The sequence below is a fragment of the Hydractinia symbiolongicarpus genome, chromosome 7 (assembly GCF_029227915.1).
Source record: "Hydractinia symbiolongicarpus strain clone_291-10 chromosome 7, HSymV2.1, whole genome shotgun sequence".
Classification (NCBI taxonomy): Eukaryota; Metazoa; Cnidaria; class Hydrozoa; order Anthoathecata; family Hydractiniidae; genus Hydractinia; species Hydractinia symbiolongicarpus.
The window spans coordinates 6,433,512-6,454,856 of NC_079881.1; the positions used below are offsets into that span (position 1 = coordinate 6,433,512).

General features: G+C 34.0%; 3 protein-coding genes across 4 annotated transcripts; 1 reads left to right on the plus strand and 2 right to left on the minus strand.

The window, feature by feature from the left end:
• Positions 1 to 709: 709 nt before the first annotated feature.
• Positions 710 to 5,097, plus strand: LOC130648811 (uncharacterized). Of its 2 annotated transcripts, none has more exons than XM_057454911.1 (4): positions 710 to 860; positions 1,956 to 2,198; positions 3,307 to 3,492; positions 4,446 to 5,097. In XM_057454911.1, exons 1-4 carry the CDS (start codon positions 833 to 835, stop codon positions 4,697 to 4,699), a joined length of 711 nt encoding a protein of 236 aa, XP_057310894.1. In that variant the 5' UTR covers positions 710 to 832; the 3' UTR covers positions 4,700 to 5,097. The 2 variants fall into 2 exon arrangements, with proteins under 2 accessions (XP_057310894.1, XP_057310895.1); XM_057454912.1 differs by having other exon boundaries at positions 741 to 865.
• Positions 5,098 to 7,680: 2,583 nt separating this feature from the next.
• LOC130648812 (josephin-like protein) lies at positions 7,681 to 9,538 on the minus strand. The gene is made up of 2 exons (XM_057454913.1): positions 9,181 to 9,538; positions 7,681 to 8,307 (listed from the first exon to the last, which is right to left on the minus strand). Exons 1-2 carry the CDS (start codon positions 9,423 to 9,425, stop codon positions 7,968 to 7,970), a joined length of 585 nt encoding a protein of 194 aa, XP_057310896.1. The 5' UTR covers positions 9,426 to 9,538; the 3' UTR covers positions 7,681 to 7,967.
• Positions 9,539 to 9,669: 131 nt separating this feature from the next.
• LOC130648449 (dehydrogenase/reductase SDR family member 7B-like) lies at positions 9,670 to 15,164 on the minus strand. The gene is made up of 8 exons (XM_057454502.1): positions 14,443 to 15,164; positions 14,259 to 14,382; positions 13,446 to 13,637; positions 13,227 to 13,327; positions 12,407 to 12,620; positions 11,843 to 11,935; positions 11,408 to 11,560; positions 9,670 to 10,943 (listed from the first exon to the last, which is right to left on the minus strand). The coding sequence occupies exons 1-8, from the start codon at positions 15,118 to 15,120 to the stop codon at positions 10,732 to 10,734; spliced, it is 1,767 nt and encodes a 588-aa protein (XP_057310485.1). The 5' UTR covers positions 15,121 to 15,164; the 3' UTR covers positions 9,670 to 10,731.
• Positions 15,165 to 21,345: the final 6,181 nt, after the last annotated feature.

Genomic DNA, 21,345 nt, shown 5'->3' on the forward strand with positions numbered 1-21,345 from the left:
TAAAGAGGAAAGGGAGCACAACCGGTCACACCTTTCTCTTCTGCTTCGATTTTTTCAACATGTTATATTTTCTAACTATTCTAAAGAATATACTTTACTTTCGACAACATGGAGCGGTTGGCGCGTGCAGTAGGACCCCATTAAGTGGCACGCCGAATAAAAAATACCCTCTTTGTTTGTTTCTCTTAAAGAAAATTTTATAAAAGCTTTGGAAACGCACTAAAGCTGTCTAATTGTGTCTACTTTTGCTTGTAGAAGAATACAGTAATGTTTTATTTTGTCGTAATAACAAAAGAAAAGATAATTTTTTTGTTGTTTATCCCAAAAAGCAAAACCGATAAATGAAGTCACATTTATCTACGGGTAAGCCTGCAGTTTTTTGCTTTTTTTGCCCTCATAAACGTTCTAGTTAACAGAATTGTACCACGCATGCATTCAAAAGCATACAAATTTTCATTAAATTTCCATATTAATCAAGCTAGAGGATTTAAGGGAAACTTGAAATACGTATTGCAACATATCTAAATAGATCGACGGGTGCGTAAGAGACATTTTTAGAAGTATCAATAAAAACAAATTTATCAATTTGTAAAAGAGATAAAATTTAATTACTGTAACCTTGACAACATATAATACCTGATTTAACATTGTAAAAATTATTGTAATTAAATGCCATTTCCATTGAATGCATTTTACATACTCACAAAGGAGTAGGAATAATACTTCTTTTTAACGTTATCAAAAAAGAAAGAATGCAAGGATTACACGTAATCCGAACTAAACAACAATAACAGGGTAAACACAAATACAGTATGTAAGAAATTTTGTTTACATGTTACTAAAAGCTGCTCAAAAACCAGGTAAGGTATGTTTTGCTAAAATTTAGACAACGTAAATATTACTTTAGTTTTGTCCAGATAAGGCTGTTCTTTGAGAATATCCACGTCTTATATAAGAAACATGTTTTTTAAACTTGAGACTGCGATAATTGAAAAAGTGAGTCGATAGGTTAACAGGGATCTTGTAAAACACGGGTCTGACTCAATAAATGTTCAGAAAATATCTAGGCTGAACCCTAAAATAAAAAGACGTGTATTTAATTTTCCACAGCGTTTATTTGTTGGCTAGATTTAAAAATGTTGTTAAATTTTTGCATCGGAGAGCCTTACTATGTTGAAGATAACGAAATGTGCATAATCACAAAATGGGTCTGGTTGTTGCGGATGGTAATTACGCATGTCTTAAAATATTCTGTATTAAAATGTTACCCTGGTAAGACTTATCGGGCCTTTATATGGTAGCAGAGCCAGCCCGATTGCAGGGCTCGGGAGATCCTTCTCCCATCATCGGGCAAAGTAAAATGATGTTGAGCATGTATTTGTATAATTGCAGAGGATCGAAATTCATAAAAATTAACCAATCAGAAGCGAGCTGATAAATACAGTTAATTACGGTCATTAACATTTTCGGACCTAGATGTAGGTAACTATTTCTTCTGTAGGGCTGGTAACTAAATCTCAGGAAGTTGATACGAGATGCTGTTTATGTGTTTGTTACGTTCTACATTGTTGATAGGTTCTTTAATCTTCCTGGCCGTTGTTCTGGATTCTCTGTCAATGATTTTCTTCTCATCTTTAAGCTGGTTTTCCAATGAACAGGCAAATGTAACAAAAGAAGAAAAATACTTAATTTTTTCCGCTCCTGCAAGAAATGAGTTTAACTGCAAGTTTAGATCTGAACGGAACGGAAGAGTTCATCAATCAATCAGATTCCAGAAGTTACAATTTCATTTCGTTTTTCAGTGAAAATCCATCTTTACACCAATAATGATATTTTAGATGTTATAAAGAATATACGAAGTCTTTTTGATTTGTTTTTGTTACAGGGTCCCTTTATTCTAAGTACAGATGGAATACCATAGGTGTTATCAGTCTGTGTTTTTGTTCTTTTTGCAGACGTCAACATGCAATACAGATGGATCACAGTTTGCAACACAGTCCTGTTGATTCTATCTACCACTCTCCTTACCGCAGCTCTTTTCAGAAACAGTTGGTGGAAGAATGAACATGTTCATGTCGGCTTACATGGAGTTTGTGTAAATAAAGACTATGCGACATCCGCTGAACGTTGTGTAAATTTCAACGCGTTGAAAACATTCGCAGACACGCTACCTGGTTACATCCAGTTTTCGGACAAAGGTAAAAAAAACGTTTGTCATTTCGTTATATTTTATGCCCTTTTATTAGATGATCTATTTTCAAAGATTTTCCTCCCTTCCTCAAGGATTACGCTATTATTGACAACGATAAAAACAGATAGAACAACCCTTGTCCCAGACATTTTACTGTTGTTAGACAAGAAGTTTGGGATAATTTCATTTGTAAAAGAATGCCTACTAATCTAAACTTGGTAGGAAAAGCATATGTTCGATACCCAGCAGTTATAGGGTTTGCGTATGATAAACGATCAGGCAATGTTATATACCGTAATGCTTCGAATAAACGCCCCTTTTATTAAACGCCCCCCCTCGAATAGACGCCCCTCCTTTTCAGTCATTTTTTAAATAAACGCCCCCTCTAATAGACGCCCCCCTCGAATAGACGCCCCTCCTTCATAAGGGGCGTTTATTCGAGGCGATTATAAAAGTATACTTACTTACTTACTCTTTCCTAAATCTTAGGTTTAAGGTTGGAAATTTAGCTTTTCGCTTTTGAAGTTCATGTGAATATCTTTTATTTTCTGTTGTGAAGATATATATTATAGGTATTCTTAAAAAGTGCAAAAGAGACGAAGTGTAAAAAATTTAATAAACGCCCCCCTCTTTTAAACGCCCCCCTCGAATAGACGACCCCAAAAATGTCAAAAAATTTAATAAACGCCCCGGGCGTTTATTCGAAGCATTACGGTACTTGTCTAGGAGATAACTATATACCCCAGAGTTTTCGAAACATTAGTCGCCTAACTTAAATGTACTTTCAGGTTTATATTTTGCGGACCAAAATATTAAAAACACCTCGTCGTACTCCCTTTGGACAAACTAATTTTAAAATTCACTCCATTCAAAAAACAACTTGTAACACTGAATAGATCTCAAAGTAGGATAAAAATGGTGGCCACAGAGTAATTGGCTACTTGCTGAAACTCGAATTATAGCTTACGTGGTTCTATTTGCGCCAACGAAAATAAGATTTGCCAACAGCATTTCCAGGACTTCATTTACTCCCTATTATAATCAAACTGCGAGAGGAGTCCTGAGAAGGAGTTTGTAGGTTCTTAATATTAAATGTGTGTTTTTGTTATTCTTAGAACTGAAAGACATTTCTTGTATACGAGTTTCCGTGATGATTGGAATAATAACTTGCATGTTCTCCGTATTATTATCTCTTCTCAGTTGCTTCTCCTGTCGACAGAGAGATCAAAAAGCAGGCGTGGAGAAGAACTACTTTCAACATTTCGTCCACATATTAATTTTAATAAGTTCTGTGCTCAGAGGTAAGTAAAATATAGCTTAAAACGATTTTTAAAATTATAAAAATTATTCTGACATGTAACTTGCGCATTAAGAGGTAGGTCCTGGTTTCAAAGTTAAGGCACTGCTCAAAACTAATTTAAGGCTAATCTACACTAGGCATAATATTCTAAGTCGAATAATTGTTAGAGTCATGATTTACTGTTACAAATACCGCTGCTCATAAAGTAGAATTAATTTGTATTTTTAGCACCCCAGTATGTTTTATCAGCCAATCATAATCGTTGATAAATCCTTTAGGCACGTATTATTCCGCCCAGCATTATAGGTGAACCTTTGTTGTGAACTAAGTTCAAGATGGTAGCCGTCTTTTTAATAACAATTTTTGTTGAATAAGCAGTTTTTAGTAGCTTTTCGAATGCTTGGCGACTTAGCTCGGAATGTGGTTTTATATATCGAGCTAGGTTGTATCAAGACGGGAAAGATCCGAGTCACCCGTGTAGTACAGCTTGCCTTAACGTTTTATAAGCTGTGCTGAACTGTAATCGAATTTTGATGGGACAGCTCACATAAAGGGCCTAAGCTTGCATTTTCAAGTAAACAATATTGATTTACAAAAAGCAAACAGTGAGCTAAAACGTTGTGAAAAGTTTGCTTTTTATTAGCCAACACCTTCACAAAAGATACAAAATATTTGAAGCGCCTGTGTTAGTTGGGGTTCTCGTTCACTTTTTTTGCAGTCTCGATTCCAGGACGTTTTTTCTCTTTTTAATATAAATGGCCGACGAAAAAGAAAAATTTCGTCTCGCCGTCCCCTTATAAAAAAGTGATAAAGAGCCCGGGGGTCGAGGTTGCTTTTTTGTTATTTTGGTATTTAGTCTGATTTTAGAAATTGTAGTTGCAGAAAAGTCGTATACTGTTGTTATTTTTACACAAGTTTAACATTCAAAGTTTGTTTTTACTTTTTCTTTCATAGCAATATCAACAGTATGGGCAGTAATTAAATCCGTCAACATTACGAAAAGTGACGAAACTTCTTTACGCCTTAGCGCCTCATTTGCTTTGTTATCAATGGTCATACTTACCTCGGTTGTAGTTACAACTTTAACTACAGTGTTGATCATATTCACCTGTGCGAAAAAATCTGACAAAGACGATCAAGTTCATTCAAGGAAAATCGAGGTAGTGCTCGAACTCACTAAAAACGATCAAGAAATAACAACAGCTTAGTTTATTTGGCCTAATTTTACATTTTGTTTTTGTCAATACAACCAGTTAACAATCTTGGTCGAAATAATTTTGGAAAATCACCCTTCCACATTTAAGTGTTGGTTGGAGGTCTTTTGTAGAGTCGCTAACAGTTAGGGCCAGTCAACAAAAAATCAACAAGAGGGGCATTCTATGAAGAAAGCCTTAAAAGCTGTTTTTCTATTAATGAACACGATTGTAGATAAACATCTGACTTTGTATTATTAAGAGTTGCTTTTAATGGTTCGTGTATTGAAAAAATGTAACCGCTCTTGATATTTTAAAGAAATACATATTTAGCCAACCTCGTTCCCAGGGCATTTTGCCTTGTTGAAAAGTTGATAGCGGCGAAAAGGCCCTGGAACAGGCTGGTCACATGATGGCTTATAATTTATGACAATTATACGCAAAAAATAGTTTATGAACAGTTCTTGCCCGTGCTCATGTATACAAGAGTACAACAAATATGGCTGTCGATTTATTCTGCGGAGTGGATAAAAAGACCAGCTAAAGTTTTGCATGAACTTTATGGGGCTCGTTTGTGTTTGTCTTTCCCTGCAAAACTGCTGATAATTAGCTAGCTAGCGTATACCGTCCAAATTACGTGAAAATCTTAATTAATAGCTAGTAGCCATATATCAATGTTATTAAAGTCATTATCCTAATTGGGTGCAAAACTAATGTTTTTAGTCAATGTTTAATTCTATTTATATAAATGTTTTGATGACAAGCTGGCTGTGTTCTCTTTAAATCTTATGCGGGCAAATTAGCTCAATCCGTCATATTTTTAAGAAACATTTTGTTGGCTAAAAACCATGCAGCTGACTTTCGTGTGTTGTTTATAATGCCCACACTTCTTACACAAATCGGCAGGCAAAATAATGCAGGCGGTAAGCCGTGTACCAGTCCATTCCAAACTTTATTTTAAGTAGAGGCATCTGTTTCAAATAAAATCAAAATGTATATTTAACTTGCATGTAGTTTAGATTTGAACCCATATCAGTGAAAATATGCTAGTCGCCACAGTACAGAAGTTTTTAACCATAATTTGACTTGCTTCACGTTAGGTCTGCATTTTTTCGCCTGTCAATTTTCTTGGTTTTTTCGGGCATGCACGAATCTCTTTAAAAGATAAACATTAGAAACTCATGTATATAAGTAGGTAAATATAATGTGTTTTTTGATATCCAAACCAGGTCCATGAGATGCACATTCGGTGAGGCACTTGAATTTAACCTGTAGTGCACTTTTTTGGCATTGCCTTTTAAATGAAATTTTAAATGCTCTCATAAATTCCTCATGTTACAAATATTATTCCTATTCAACCTATATACATAAGGATAGACATAAAGAATGATTTTGTATTAGCTATACTTTCTAGGTTTCAAAATTTGAGCTATTTAAATGATGAGGCCGATAAAGGTTTTGTAACAAACATTCTACATCTAGACCAAACAAACAAGTAAGGTTTTTAACAAAATAATTCTTGAGAAAATTTAACATTGAAAGGTCGTATTTTTTTATTTTGGGCTAGTGATTATACTGGCATAATTTAACATATCGTGGCCAAATTGATTTTTTTTGGAATTAATACACTACACATATATAATAAATCAACTATAACTTAACCCATTATTTATCCCTTTTACAAAATATTAATATTTTACAAAATATTATTATTAATTTATTAACCTGCGAAAAGAAGGTTTCTTGTCTTTGTGGCAGTTTATATATATAATTCAATACAACATGACAAAAGTTTACATTTTTAAACTGGTAGGAATAAAGTTTTTATTCTCGGGTCTCTGTTATGATCATTTTAAAAGAGAAAACAAAACACATTTGGAGAAACTGATTTAGCTACACATTTTTTATATTTTAATTTTATAAGAATTTGACTATTCAACTGGCTATGTGCAATATTGTTTCTATGCAAAATTAAAAAGAATATTTACAGCTTAGAGACTACAGCTAGTTCAAAAACGTTTGAAGTTTATTTCATCAGAAGGCTTAATTTAATGATTTAATAGCATTCATAATAGCATTATGAATATCAAATATTATTATATACCCGTAAGCAAAAACAGCCATTGAATAAATAACCGTATTCCACCCGTATTATTCAATGCTTGTGACGTAAACAATAGTTTTGACAAAACATTCGTAAACGCATGTTTTGATTTTATCCTTTCCGCCTCATTAATATTTATCGTAATTAACTGTGATTGGTTGTTTCTTAGTGGTCCGTTTTCTGATTGGTCGATTTCCAAACACGTGAAATGGCGGGAACTTTTTTGTCGAGAAAATTCTTTTTACAAAAACATCAAAACAAAAAAATCTCTTTTGGGTATATAATAAAACATATATACAATAGGTAAACATAGGTTATTGGATTTATTAACCCTCGGTGATATTATATTCAACGACGCGCAGCGGAGTTGAATATAATATCACCGAGGGTTAATAAATCCAATAACCTATGTTTACCTATTGTATATCTACTTATAATTACACGTAAGGAACTGTTATTTTCAGTTTAGATGCCCAGTGTGATATTTAATATGATTTTCGACGTTTTTGTCCTTGGTGCTCATAAATTTTTTTCACTGCCACCAGCTCGATTTCCGTGTAAGCTACAAATTAGCAGCCTGTCTTGTAACCCCCTTTAATGACAGAATTTTTAATAATACCTAAACAAATTTCTTAGCAAAACGATTTGCGAAAATAAATAAGCGCGAATTTTTTTATATGCTCATTACATGCTCGTGCCCAGGGTTTTGCATAACGCAGCATGGGTAACACAATAGCTTCTGGGAGATTAGCTTAAATAGCAGAGAAATTTTAAACCTTCTTCACAGGGGAATTTGCCTTTATGTTGATGAACTTGCGGATTTCGCGACAATATTTCTAGGCTCCAACCTCAGATAACTCGAACACGCGAGATTCTAGTAAAAAAACAATAATTCTTTTGTGTTCTTTTAAGGTTTATAACAGTGCGAACAGGAATTTTAAAAAAACTACCCGAAATTTAAAACTCGCCTAAAACACATGTCATGTTGTCTGCTATGGCAAATTCTCTTTTTGCACGATTTCATTGATTTTTTTCTTTTTACCTCCAATTTTTTTCATTTCGTTTATGCTTTCATAATCTATCGTTATTTTTAATTTCAGTTTCAGCAAGGATTTCACTTTCTGGACTGCCATGTCTTGCCCGGTGTAGATTCAAAACTTGCTAAGAACTATCACAGTGTCAGCTGGTACGGCTAGCACTGTCTTTGGTTGATCTGCTTGTGTCATCGAGCACGACCACGTCTCCTCTGGTCTTGCATCCTTCAACAACTAGTAACAATTCAGTCTCCTTATCACTAAGTCTTTTTTCCAGAAATTCTCTTAACTTGTTTTCGTTGCCTATGTTAACAGGTTTTTCTAACTTCGAATCTAAATTGAAATATAAACTGTTCGGCATTTTACGCACTGCGTACCAATGCTTGAAGAATTTCAGCGGTATGGACTTTCCGCGAATCTTGATTGGTGATTTCGAGTTTAGTAAAAAACCGAAGACTTCTTCCACATTTATGCAGGATACAGGCCTGTAAAATATAAGGACAAAAATATTAATTGAGAAAAATAAGCTCGCAAAAAAACAAATAAACAAAGATGAACGTATGAGGAACAACACCAAATGTCGGGAAATTTTACAAATATTATTAACACGTTAACTCTTGCAAAAATATTTTTGGAAAATCCACCCACTCCTTATCACACTATCCCCAACTTTACACCAACCCTCTCCCTTACAGCTAGATTATCAAGAAAACTGAATTTTAGACAATGAATTTTTCACTTGTAGTTATCCCACATGTATACAGAGGTTTCCTAATAACGACAATAAAAACGGAGTGCTTTTTGTGTCCTCGAGTGTTTTTTGTGTCCTAGAGTAAAGAGTTTCCTTTGGGGGCCTTGGTCACTCCTAGCGTCGTGGGTCCCGTTTACCGGTATATTAAAAATAGAAATCGCAGGGATTTAAGGACATATGGCATTTGAAGGAATCACTGAGACATAACAGGAGGAGGTACGGATGAGTGTCAACAAATTACAATAGTAAAAAAAGATTGTATGCAACTTAGTCTGAAAGTAACATTTGTTGACGACAGTGACAAGGGTGGGCACTTTCGCGGGCAAAATGGAATTTGTGTGTTATGCTCTTAAAGTATGTTACTGGTTTGACAAAAAATACACTCCGCATGCTATGCCAAGAAACATAACAGATAAAAAGTTACACGAGGGTGAACGATTTGTATTTTCGTATTTTCAATTTAAGTCTAAAATGTTGTTTTTAATATTGCAGTAAAAAGATACAAGTAGTGCCACCATATTTCAATTTCCACAAAGATAAGCTGTGTTTTAAACGAACACAAGTAAGAAAGAAATAAAATCTTTAAAAAATTGAAAATAAATCGTACCTTCGTTTGTCAAACCAGATAACATTATAGCTTTTTTTCATCAGGAAATTCATTATCACGTTCACATCATAATTGCCTATCTTTAACATACTCTTATGAGGATTATTCCAAGTGCGTGTGTCCAGTTCGTAGCATTCGTCGTCTAACGCCTTCTTACTGCACGCTGTAGGATCTTGAAACATGTTATTAATAGCGTGAATGGCGCAGTATTGAAACCGCTGCTTCTCGTGGTAAATATCCGCCATTTTAAAAATTTTGTTTGTTTGTCATTTGGCGGGAAAGTTTACTGCATCCTGTTTAGTCATATTTATTTATTTATTACATGTTAAGACCTGAAAAGAAGAGAAGAAATGCTGATACGTGTTTAGATATATCAATATGGCACATAGGTCTAAAGGTCGTACAGGCCTAAATTTCTTTTATTTTAACAATTGTACAACTCAGAGAGTTTGAAAACCTGAGTAAAATTGAAACAAAAAAACATTTGGAAAGCGTTATTCCGATTATTATTTGTTAAATATATTTTACCAAATGCAGATGTCAAAAAAAATAAAAATTTGATGAAGCCAATGTGGAACCTTATCAAATTGAGAATGCATCAAGCTAAATTGTTGAAGCCCTGCTTAGCTACAAATATAAATAACTACAAAATATCGATTATAAAAATAAGTAGAAATATAAATAATAATGGGGGGATAATTGGGTAAGAAAGTGTAGAGACTTGATAGTTCCTGGGGCAAAGCCCAGAGGCAGACCGAGAAAGACTTGGCAGGAGGTTATAAGGACAGACTTGATAGAGAGGAAATTGAGTTTAGATCTAACACAGTCTAGATCAGATTGGAAGAGGGTCATTAATATACCCCGTCCAACCCATGCTAGCATGGAAAACGGACGTTAAGCCGAGAATGATGATGATGATGATGATATAGAAAATATATAGCTAAAGGTTTTAAAATGATTTTCCATCATTTCACAATAAGAATGACTAAAATTAAAAATCAAATCAAAAAAAAAATTACCAAGTCCAATCAGATGATAACTTAATCATTTGCACGACAGAAAAATCATATTTAAATACCCCAAGCTATATTCATTAATCATTGGATACGTTAAGTAAAAACAAGGTATGGTCAAAGTTGATGTCAGTGCAGAGTTTGAAAAACCTTCGAAATGGTAAAATTCATTTTTTTATGCAACCGTTTCCTTTTCTTTGTTGGATACAAATGTTCAGAAAGAAAAACTACCCTATCCCCTTTTCCTTAATATGGCCTGCGCTTTCTAAGTCCCTTTAGGTATAAGCCTGACTCTCTCAACATGGAGATTATCTTGGTACAACATGTACAGCCTAAATTCCCCTCCTTTTTGTTTACTATGGCTATCCCACTCACAAAGGATCACATACTTCAGGTACACTTGCAAGGTGGGGGAATAAGTGTCGTGCGGTGAGAACATAAAGCTTAATTAAAAACCGAAGAAATTCAAATAAAATAACAATCGCTAATCAAATTTTCACAAATTATCCGCTTTATCCATTAAATGTCCACTTAACATCTAACGTGACTTCTTAGCTGTTCTCCATTCCTTGTTAGCTCGAAATTCCATAATTTTGAAATAAAGTGGTGCAAATAAGATTCGTAGGTACATGGCAAATGTAGATTTCATATCACCAATATTAAGTTCACTGACAGGAAAAGATGTGGTATCGAAGATGTGATTCGCAACGAAACCTGCGCCCATACCTGAAGCTGTGGTGGCGTCCATTACTAGCAACATAAAAAGACTTATATTAATTTATATTAACCCTTTTTTATGTTCAATAAAAAATGCACATAGCCTATTAAAAACAACCGGTTTACTGAGTTTCAAGCACACTTAGGAAAATTTTTACTAGAGGCTTTTTTCCATAGTAGCACCAGCTCTAAAATCTGACAGTACGAAAAATTACATAGCTGACTTAGCAATTACTTTAGTACTACGTATACTTTCAACTTTCAACCTCTCATTTTCCTTCAAATTTCAATTCTATTCTTCTATTCTTCGATTCCTTGTTTCTTTTTTCTTTTTTTTTAAATCAACTCAACCACTCTAACCTAACCAAAATCCAACAATACTAAAACCAATTGAACTTTTCCTTATGTCATGATTATCCTTTAAACGACTTTGAAACTTTACCAAACAACAACACCAGAAAAACAAGTTTGGTTAGAAACATAAGAGATTGATTTACCTCCGTGTTTTGAACCATCGCCACTCAATGCATTCTTCGACAGGTTAGTTTTTATGTACCCCGGGTTTACCACGGATACGTTGATATTGTCTTTTGCTACTTCGGCACGTAAACTATCAAAAAATGCTTGACTGGCATGTTTACTGGCAGAATCTAGACAAAAAAGGATAGCGTTCTTAAAGCGATAAAATATACAAATTTACCTGAACATTGGGACTAGCTAATGAATAAATTCAATCGAACTCTTTTCTCATTTTTTTATTTCATTTTTAACAAATTATATGCATTATGCTGTACTGATTTCAAGAAGCAAATTTTCACATTTGCAGAAACAGGATGAGAGCAAAGTAAAAAAATTTATACATTATTTTCCAGAAATTCTAAAGTAATAAATTATACAATTAAGCTATATCACCACTCAGCTGTTGTACTTACAAGCAGATCGAAATGGAATGGCAATTTTTCCTTGCACTGAGCCAATACTAATAATATGGCCCTGCTTGCGTTGCAGCATTGATGGTAGAACCGCTAGATAAATTAAAAAAGGATGGATACTGTTAACTAAAAACTACTAAAAACAGCGTTCGATAAAAATTTTCTTAAGCATCAGGGATAACTCTTTGGGAGGACTCAAACCCACTCTTCGCTAAACTTTAAATTTGACTTCTGACGTTTAGATTTAACGTGTAGCGTTTATTTTTTGATTTGTGAGTTTTCTCTTATTAACGTCAAACACATTTCGCAACTTAACCCTATTCAGGCCAGGCTTTTTTGGGGGCACCTTATGGACACCCTACCCCAAACTGACAAAAGGGACATTGTATTGTCGTAAAACTTAACACAATGTTTTTTGGCACATTAGAGGGAAATGGAGATGAACAATTCCTAACTTCTTTTATGACCACTAATCAGTCACCATGACAACAAACATGATGTAATACGAAAAAAAGTTAACTGTCCTAATTAAAGATATAAGGCTCAATATGCTTGCCAACTAACCTTTGACTAAATTAACTGGACCAAAATAGTTAACATTCATGAGTTTCATGTTTACATCACTAATTGTGTCCATAACAGCACCCCTATGACTGACACCAGCATTACTCAGCAAAATATCTATAGCACCATACTTTTCTTCAACATCTTTCACACATGATGTTATGTCATCGTTGTTGGTGATGTCCATTTTGTAAATAACTGGCCAAGTAGATGTCTACAACACAAGCAGAGAAATAACAAATGACATTAAAGTATAGTATACAGTATATAGTGATGCTATTTCTACTGATTGAATTTTAATACCTATATAAGTTTCGATATCATATAATCGATCAAAATCTTCAAAAGGTAGCTCTCACAATGACAGACGTGAATATTATGATAGTTTTAACACTACAAGCGTTTTAAATTAATGGTATTTTTTTACCTAAAAAAGTTTTAGGACTATATAATAAGGAACAACATGTGCAAAAGTACATAAAGATTTTATTAGTGTAGTTTTTCTTTTAATGTCTTTTTGTTTTTACCTTTTTTGTACTGTTTTAAAAATTATTATTTCAGTACAACCTTGAGACAATACTGAAAGAAGAAACATTCAATTTTACATAAGAAAATTGCCATATATCTTAAATTGCAGCTCCTAACCGGTTTGTCAAGCATTCAATTAAAGTACATGATTGGCTTTACTTCAATGTGACGATCACTAATTGAATCATGAGAGAAAAAATGCTAGAATTATAAAAAGAACAAACTTTTGGGTAGCACAACAAACATGTTCTAACCAACAAGTGCTAGTTAAACTTAACAATAAGTAAAATACCTCATCCTTTAAAATTTCTCTTTTCACACGATTTAACTCTTCCAAATTACGAGCACATAAAACAAGTTTTGCACCTGACTTTGCAAATCTTTTCGCCAATGCTAACAAGAAAGAAAAAATAACTAAAACATGCAGAAAAAATTAGCAATCCAAACTAAAGTTTGAGAGAAACAAGTTTTCTGCACACATGAAAGATTTAGTTCATCAGAGCAAAATTACCTTCTCCCAGTCCCGAGCTTGCACCCGTGATCATAACAATTTTATTTTTGACGTCAATTTCTCCTTGAAAAAACTTTCGATACATCCAGGTAAATGCAGAGATGAGGAAAAATGGGATGACAAATACTACTATGGGTATCATTTTGTTTCTTGTTATATTATCACTAAAATAGCACATGAATTTAGTTGTTAATTAAATTGCTCACTTATACAAACACAAAAATGAAATCTTATATTCTTTACTTGTCTACTTTTGCCAAAATTATTTTATATAGATACCTAAAATACATCATATTATAAATTCTTAGTGGGTTCTTGTGTATGATGACACTTATTAGAATTTTTACAATCTTTCACCAACTTTGATTTTTGTTATCATCATTACTCCTTTACATCAACATGGAGAAAGGGAAGTCAAAAAAAGGTCCAGGTATGGTGCAAACAGTGTTAATACTACTGGTGTGGTAGAGTGACTAGTAGCTTTCTGGTAAACATTTTGGATTTAAACCCAGGACTAATCATGCCAGAGGTTATAAAAGTGTGAATCTATAAATCTAATAATAATGATAACAATAATACAAAATTATATTGTTATTGTCGTTTGAAAGAGGACTGTGAATTGCATGTGGTTTAAGAAAACAACAAAACTCTAACTATTAACTTTGTAAATAAAAACACAATAGATTCGAATCTTTATGCCATTACAAAATATTAGGCTGAGTGTAGACAGGTGGAAAAACAAAATTAACAAATTTTTACCATAATGACACGACAGCAAAACGTTAATTACAACAAAAGTCTATAGGAGAATACGCTCAACCCATTCACAAATCACGGCTTTTCTGCAGTCATTACTTGATAATAATACTTTGTCTAAATTTTTACTACTATTAAGGTTTACAAAATTAGACACTATAGTCCAATTGTTTTTTAAGTACTATAACAGAAAAACATTAAACGGAAACCACTATTACCAATAAAAAAAATATTATGGTACGGACATTTGAGTACCATTACTGGTTCTGTTGATAGCTAACAAAAATGGGCCGGCTTTTTTAACCCATTGTTCAGGAGAGCTATGGTGTTGGGCTTCGTCTCCAAAATAATTTTCCAACATATCAGTGTGTATCATTCCTGGGTTCAATGATACACAAGTCAAAGGAGAAGGCAGTTCTTTTGCCAAGGACAATGATAAGCCCTCAATACCAAACTTAGTGCAACAATATGGTGCTACTTCGGCAGATGGGTGCCTGCCCCAACCAGAACTCATATTCACAACCACTCCTTTTTTCACTTTCAACATTGCAGGTAAGAAGTAATGAATGACATAATTAACTCCTTTCAAATTAATGTCCATCATTTTGTCGAATTCTGTTATGGGTACCTCCCATAACTTTTTTGGACTATTTGCTATAGCCGCATTATTGATAAGGAGATCAGGAGGAGAAAATTTTTCCAAGGATTGCTTAGCCCATTCTTCTACAGAAGATGCATCTCCAATATCAACAACAGAAAACAAACTGTTTGGTGTTCTGGAAGAATTCAACCTTTCAACTGCATCATGTGACCTTCCACAGCCAATGACAGAATGACCACAACCCATAAACCATTTCGCTAAAGCAAGACCAATGCCTTTAGTTGCACCAGTAATAACTATAACTTTTGATTCACTCATCACTACTTTTACTGAAAAAAAGAATTACTATCAGTTACCTTAAAGGGAACCCAAGGTATAAAATGATGTTGGACTTCACAATATCTATGCATTGATAAAGTTTAATGCACATCCCTTACAAGGTCTAAAATTACTGATGGCAGAAAATGTCAAAATTTGCAATTCCTTAAATGTGACATCATATTTATGCAGCATAATTAAATCTAAAATTCTTTAAAAGTGAATATCCTGAAAATGAGAAGAGTATCTTAAAAAATTTAAAAGGACTTGGAAACCAACTTTTTAAGCCCTATAATATAAATCCAACATCATTTTACACCTTGGGTTTCCTTTTTCCATAAAGTGAGTTACAGGCTGTCTCTACTAGGGATTTTTTATCTTTCTGTTTGCAGATAAACTAATGTCATAATGAAAAAGAGTGACAGGAATGGAAATCAGGTAAAAACAGGTCATTCACAAAACATTTACAAAACTAAACATTTAATTAGTTTAGTAAACAGGCACACAAAACATATCGTAGTAGTAGTATTTATTTTGTGTCAGATAACTCTATATTTTACATTAAATAAACACCTACGAGGGAACCATCAAATAGTATAAATACTAATGTAGGTGATGGCCAACATATATAGTTAGATGTGGAAATTGTGATATATTGTACATTTTAACAATTTTCTTGTGAAGCCCTATGCATGTTTATTTAATGTTTAGCAGTAAAAAGGAGCCATACTAACAGCTTGTACCTTATTTTTAAAATATGTCCAACTGACCTTGAGGCTTCTTTAGTGAATTGCATGGCTGGCAGCTGACACTTTCCCTATACTTTACCTACTTTACCTTAACCAATTATATATATGTCTCAAGAAATTTTTAATGAACAACTAAAAGTTTGCTATATACTTTGTTACTTCGATGTCATGGGGTTGCTGACATCTTGTTAAAGGGTCCAAAAAGTTACGGACAAAACATATTGTGTTCTTTAATATGAATGTTAATGATTTTTGCCTCTATAGATGACTTTCAACGTTTATGTTTTTACTGGATTTCTGCGCAAGCGCTAAAAAAACCCAGAAAAATCAACAGGCAAAAAAATGCACACCTTATTAGGTGTAGAAAGTCAAATTACGGTTAATAACTTTGCTACTGTTGCTACTAGCATCTTTTCACTAAAATATGATCCAAATCTGAAGTACATGCAAGCTATATTCTAATTTCAAGATCAAAAGATGCCTCTAACTAAAAATTATTTTTTTGGAATGGACTGGTCCACCACTTACTGACTGCATTATATTGCCTGCCAATTTGTGAATGAGGTCTGGAGATTATAACCAACACTTGTCACAATCATTTACTTTTGATGAACAGCTGATACATTGCCATGGCAAAATCAGTATCAATAGTGTGGCATTTAAGTAATAAAGATATTGGTTCTCTCAGACTGTTTTAAACACAGCTTATATTAGATAGTCATATGATGATATTGTCTTAAAAAACAAAATGTCTCCCAGAAGAGACAATTGTCATTCTAAGACTGTCTTTCCAACTACAAATCAAAATCTTTAATAAAAACTTTCAACCACATTTGCTATACAAAAATTTCCCTAAATTTTTTGCCTATAATACATTGCTTTTTAACTTCCTGAAAATGTTTACTGGGTCCTCTTCTAACATCGCAATCAACAAACTGGAAATTGGCGCAAGTGCCATGTGTAACGTCATATGTTACACGGCATTAAAACATGGGTCATTGGATTTATTATTATTACTAGCGCCATTCAAATCAGGGACTTTTTTTGATGACATCAACAGTCAATGCAGTCATAAATGTAAGTTCGTTCATTATTGATGATTAAAATTAGCAAAAAATATAGAAAACACATAAAGTTTCGATAACAAGGTAAAGCATAAAAAGTCAATACGACATAGTCAATCTCTGTCCACACATAAGTCAGTTGCTGGCAACTCAATGTCTACGTCCTCTACATCCACACTGTGGAACAGAACACTCCTTTAAATGCATCTAAAACATGGCTTTACTAACGAAAATTAAGTTTTATTTTCGTCCAAAAACTAACGACTGATTTAGGTAAATTTGTTTTTTCAAACAAAGGCTCGAAAGCACGAGAATAAAATCTGCTACTATCGAAACAACCTTTTCCCAGGGCATCGTGTATCTTTTCTGACGGGACGATGTCAGAAGAGTATGCATTCGCAGAGGAGGACATTTCACTAACGCGTTAAATAATGAGTGGCGTGACATGAACCAAAATCTACATTGATGATTCGTTCGTTGTATATTGTCTCTTCTTTTTACCCTTATTCTTTATATGAACTGCAGTAAGGGCTTGATGCCTGTGACATTAATGGACAACCTCGAACCCAGGACCTGATGTCTCTTTTTGCATATCGGACGGCGAGGCAAACCTTTTAAAGCCCTGGGAACGAGGTTAATAAACTGATTAAACACTCCTTATATACTCTTAAATAACTAGCAGTTATGCGCACTTTCAAAGGAAATATAATGGTTAGGGCCTGGAACTATGGTGTAGGCGTTCAACATAGTTATTGAAACGTTATGTCGTACAACTTAAAAATGGTCTGCCTGATAATCGCTATCCATGCGAGCAACTGCTACAGCAATTTCCATTGCTCCAAAAAAGTGTCCGCTCTGTGAGATGTCCGTTTTTACAGGTAGGGATTAACCATTTTTATTATATCTCTATGGTTTCACTTGAAATAAATAATTTTTCGCTTGAGCTTTATTGTCTGTTACTTAGAGGTGTTCGCTTTTGATAGATTTCGAAGTACCAGCAAGATGCGCGTATTTTTGTATCAAAAAGTTGTAGCAAAATGATGTCAGAAGAAAGCAACTTTGTTCCCAGCGCCTGTTGTCTCCTTTCTATAATCATATCGTCGTCTGATGTTAGAAAAGATGTAAGATGTCCTGGGGACGAGGTTGAGAAGAAAGGTATCAAGGTTGCAGTAGGCCCTTTAAAATTCAAAGAGAGCTACATTTGATGCTTATGTCAAAGAGCTTCGGGAGCGAGATAGCTAAAATATATAGTCTCGTTCTGGTGCTACGCGTTCGTAAAATTGCAAATATAAGTGATTTAATTATTGTAGAGAAAGAACAACAAACACGGCGCATAACGTAGAACTTTAAGATGATATTTTAGTACTGCACTGCGCAAGATTCAACTCCCAACATCATTTTCGTTTTTCTTTTAAAATTCCAGAAATATTTGATAAATCATGTAGCTATGATAAGGTAAATATTTTTCATTGCCAACCCTGGAAAAAATATATTGATATTTTCATTTTAAACCCTCTCTTTCCCTCAAAGTCTATGTTGAAGATGATGCTTGCTTAGTTGATGCTTACAGAAGTACTTCAGTGAACAACATTGACATTAAGGGGAAAGGGGGAAGAGTTAAAGAAATTATGACATAAAAAAAGAAGGCTTAATTGGCCTTTTTATCAAATTTCCCATTTATTTTTTCCAGGGTTGATATTTTTCTGCAATAGCGATTGAAGAAAAGAATCTCGTAAAAAAAACAGAAGCCTGTCGTTAGAAAAAATTAAATAACAAGAAAACTTATTTTTTCAACATGGGTAACCCAAAACTTATTCAGATGCAGATAAAAAAATAAGACGTTATAAAAACTTGGAGCTCGTAAAAAGCCGATTTTTTTGTTGTTTATTATTATACATTTTTAAATAAAAATTTCTTCTGAGTCAGCAATTTAGATAATAGGTTACAATCGTTTTCGTGCGTGGTTCGGATATCAAAAATAGTAAAAAAAATTTGCATACATAAACACTGAGTAAATAATGCAGCTGTTTTAGGACAGCTAAAAAAGGGTTTTGCACGGGAATTAAATTTTTGCGGATTGTACAGGATTTGGTGATCTAATCCGCAAAATTAAGTTTTGCTAATAAAATCCGACTTATCTATGCCAAAATGTTCATTTAATTTCACATTCAAAATTTTGACTACGACGTAATGTAACTGAAGTTTGTATAAGTTACTCAGCCCACAATGTCTTTGTGCTTGTCTTTCAGTGGGCCGAATTTCTTTTTTCGAAAAAAGTTTACCAATCCTGCTGGTTTGACGCATTCCCCAGGCTGCAGTTAGTAAAATCATGACTCATTATTTTAATATTTTAGAAAAATCGGACAAAAATCTTTTTAACAAAATTCAGAAAATTTATCTCCTAAGTTTTAATTTTGTAGAATAATTGGGAAGTGAACGAAATTGTCATGCGTATATTTCAACCTAAACCTCTAGCTAATCCCGGTGACCGTCAGTAATATGGCTAGGGGTGGGTGGCTCCTATTTCAGACTTTAAAATGAAAGCCACCTACTAAAAATATTATTGACCCTGCCCTGCCTACCGACATATGCCCCATTTACAACATGAAAACACTTAGGTTCATAGCAATAACACAACTTTCGTTTCCAACCCTCCTTCCCTGGCTTTTGTGGGAGGCTTTATTGGAGTTTTGTAAAGGTTGGTCGCCTTTACACTATGAACCGGATGGTTTACTGCCACATAAACGTTACAAATGATGTCATAATAACTCACGACTGCCCTGTTCTTATGGAAAAAAATTCGCAAAGTCGATTTTTGTTTTTGGCCGACAGCTACAGCTAGATATATCCTTTTTAATTTGAATGTGTTCCAGTGTTCCCAGCTAGCTAAGTCTTTTATATATTATTTTTTGTTTTGTGCTTTTAGAATAAGATATAAATCTTAAACATAGCGCTATATATAAATATATATATAGCAAGCTACATGTTACGACGGGAGATTTCATTTGTTATTACTTTTGTGCAAAAAGATTGCACTTGATTCCAGAAGGCAGTAAATGAAGTTTAATATACTCCCAGGTGATTAAATAGTTTTTTCTGCACCAACAGGGTTAAAGTCAAACATACACTACAACATCTGTTACACTCCATATTGTGGAAAGCTAGCTAGTTAGCTAAATTCTCCAACTATATACTTTTTTGCACTTTGCATAAAGGTTTTCACTTCTTCTCTTTTCGTAAATATTCACTTTTATTCTTCCATTTACTTTATCAATGAGGGATCTCATTTCTTCTGCTTTTTTACAGGAGGTAAATCTTTAAATATCATTTCGCATTTACGCAGAGGGAAGTCACATAAGTTTTCCCCTTCAGCACAACTTTTTTTAGACAATGCTTTAAATTTGCTTTATTTTTGATTGTATTGCAATCAAAAGGAAAGCTTCACTTCACTGTAATACAACTCCCGGCAACATCCACACAGTGTGCCATCTTCCCAATTTCCCTTACATGGCTTGGGTTAACCGGGGCTATGGTAACATTCATTCGCCCATGTTGAATTGCCGTCAAGAGGAATCAAACCCTGATCTCCCGCACAGAGTACGAGAGCTATAACCACTAATCTACGGCGCCACAGCGCACCAGTTTGGGTTTAGACGTAACTACTCTACATCTCATGCCCCCTAAATATGTGTCAGAAAAGTGCTGATGCTTGATAGACTTTAAACACTATGGAATTTGTGGCAATGCTCATTCCCTATTTAAGGCCTATCTAAAGGGTAGGCGTCAGTTTGTCACTGTAGCTGGTTGTTCTTCTGTTGAATTTTTTGTCAGACACGAGGTTCCGCAAGGATGTTAGGACCATTGGTTTTTTTACTTTATATTAACAACCTATCAATAACTCAACTGTACATCACTTTGCTGATGATACAAACCTACTGCATTTTAATAAGTCACTAGAATCACTCACCAAAAAAGTCAATTTGGATTTGAAATCTCTCTAACGATAGGTGGAAAACGCTTATTTCCTAGTGTCCCTATTAAGTACCTTGGTGTTTTATTGGACTCCATTCTTGGTTGGAAATCTCAAATAAATGCAGTTGCACTCAAACTCAAGAGGTCAAATGCTAAACTTTGTCACTATGTGCCCCAGAAAGTACTTCTGCTTGTTTACTATTCTCTTTTTTATGCTCACTTGAACTACTGCTCCCAGATTTGGGGACAAGTTATTAGCATAATATTAATCGCATAAGTACATTGCAGAACTATGTTCTACATCTCATGAACTTCTCTTACTTTAGAGATCATGCAAATCCTTTATACAAAGCTCTTAAGGTTTTAAGATTTCAAGACATGATTAAAATTGTTGTTGTGTCCACTTTTGACGTTGACTTTGCCCATTCCTACAATTCTCG

Coding starts and splice junctions, on each gene's coding strand:
- LOC130648811 (XM_057454911.1), top strand. CDS start 833: ATGTTACTAAAAGCTGCTCAAAAACCAG. Junction 861..1,955: donor AAAAGCTGCTCAAAAACCAG/GTAAGGTATGTT, acceptor TTCTTTTTGCAG/ACGTCAACATGCAATACAGA. Junction 3,493..4,445: donor AATAAGTTCTGTGCTCAGAG/GTAAGTAAAATA, acceptor TTTCTTTCATAG/CAATATCAACAGTATGGGCA.
- LOC130648812 (XM_057454913.1), bottom strand. CDS start 9,425: ATGGCGGATATTTACCACGAGAAGCAGCGGTTTCAATACTGCGCCATT. Junction 8,308..9,180: donor ATCTGGTTTGACAAACGAAG/GTACGATTTATT, acceptor TATATTTTACAG/GCCTGTATCCTGCATAAATG.
- LOC130648449 (XM_057454502.1), bottom strand. CDS start 15,120: ATGAGTGAATCAAAAGTTATAGTTATTACTGGTGCAACTAAAGGCATT. Junction 13,328..13,445: donor AAGCTCGGGACTGGGAGAAG/GTAATTTTGCTC, acceptor CTTTCTTGTTAG/CATTGGCGAAAAGATTTGCA. Junction 11,561..11,842: donor CATTCCATTTCGATCTGCTT/GTAAGTACAACA, acceptor TTTTTTGTCTAG/ATTCTGCCAGTAAACATGCC.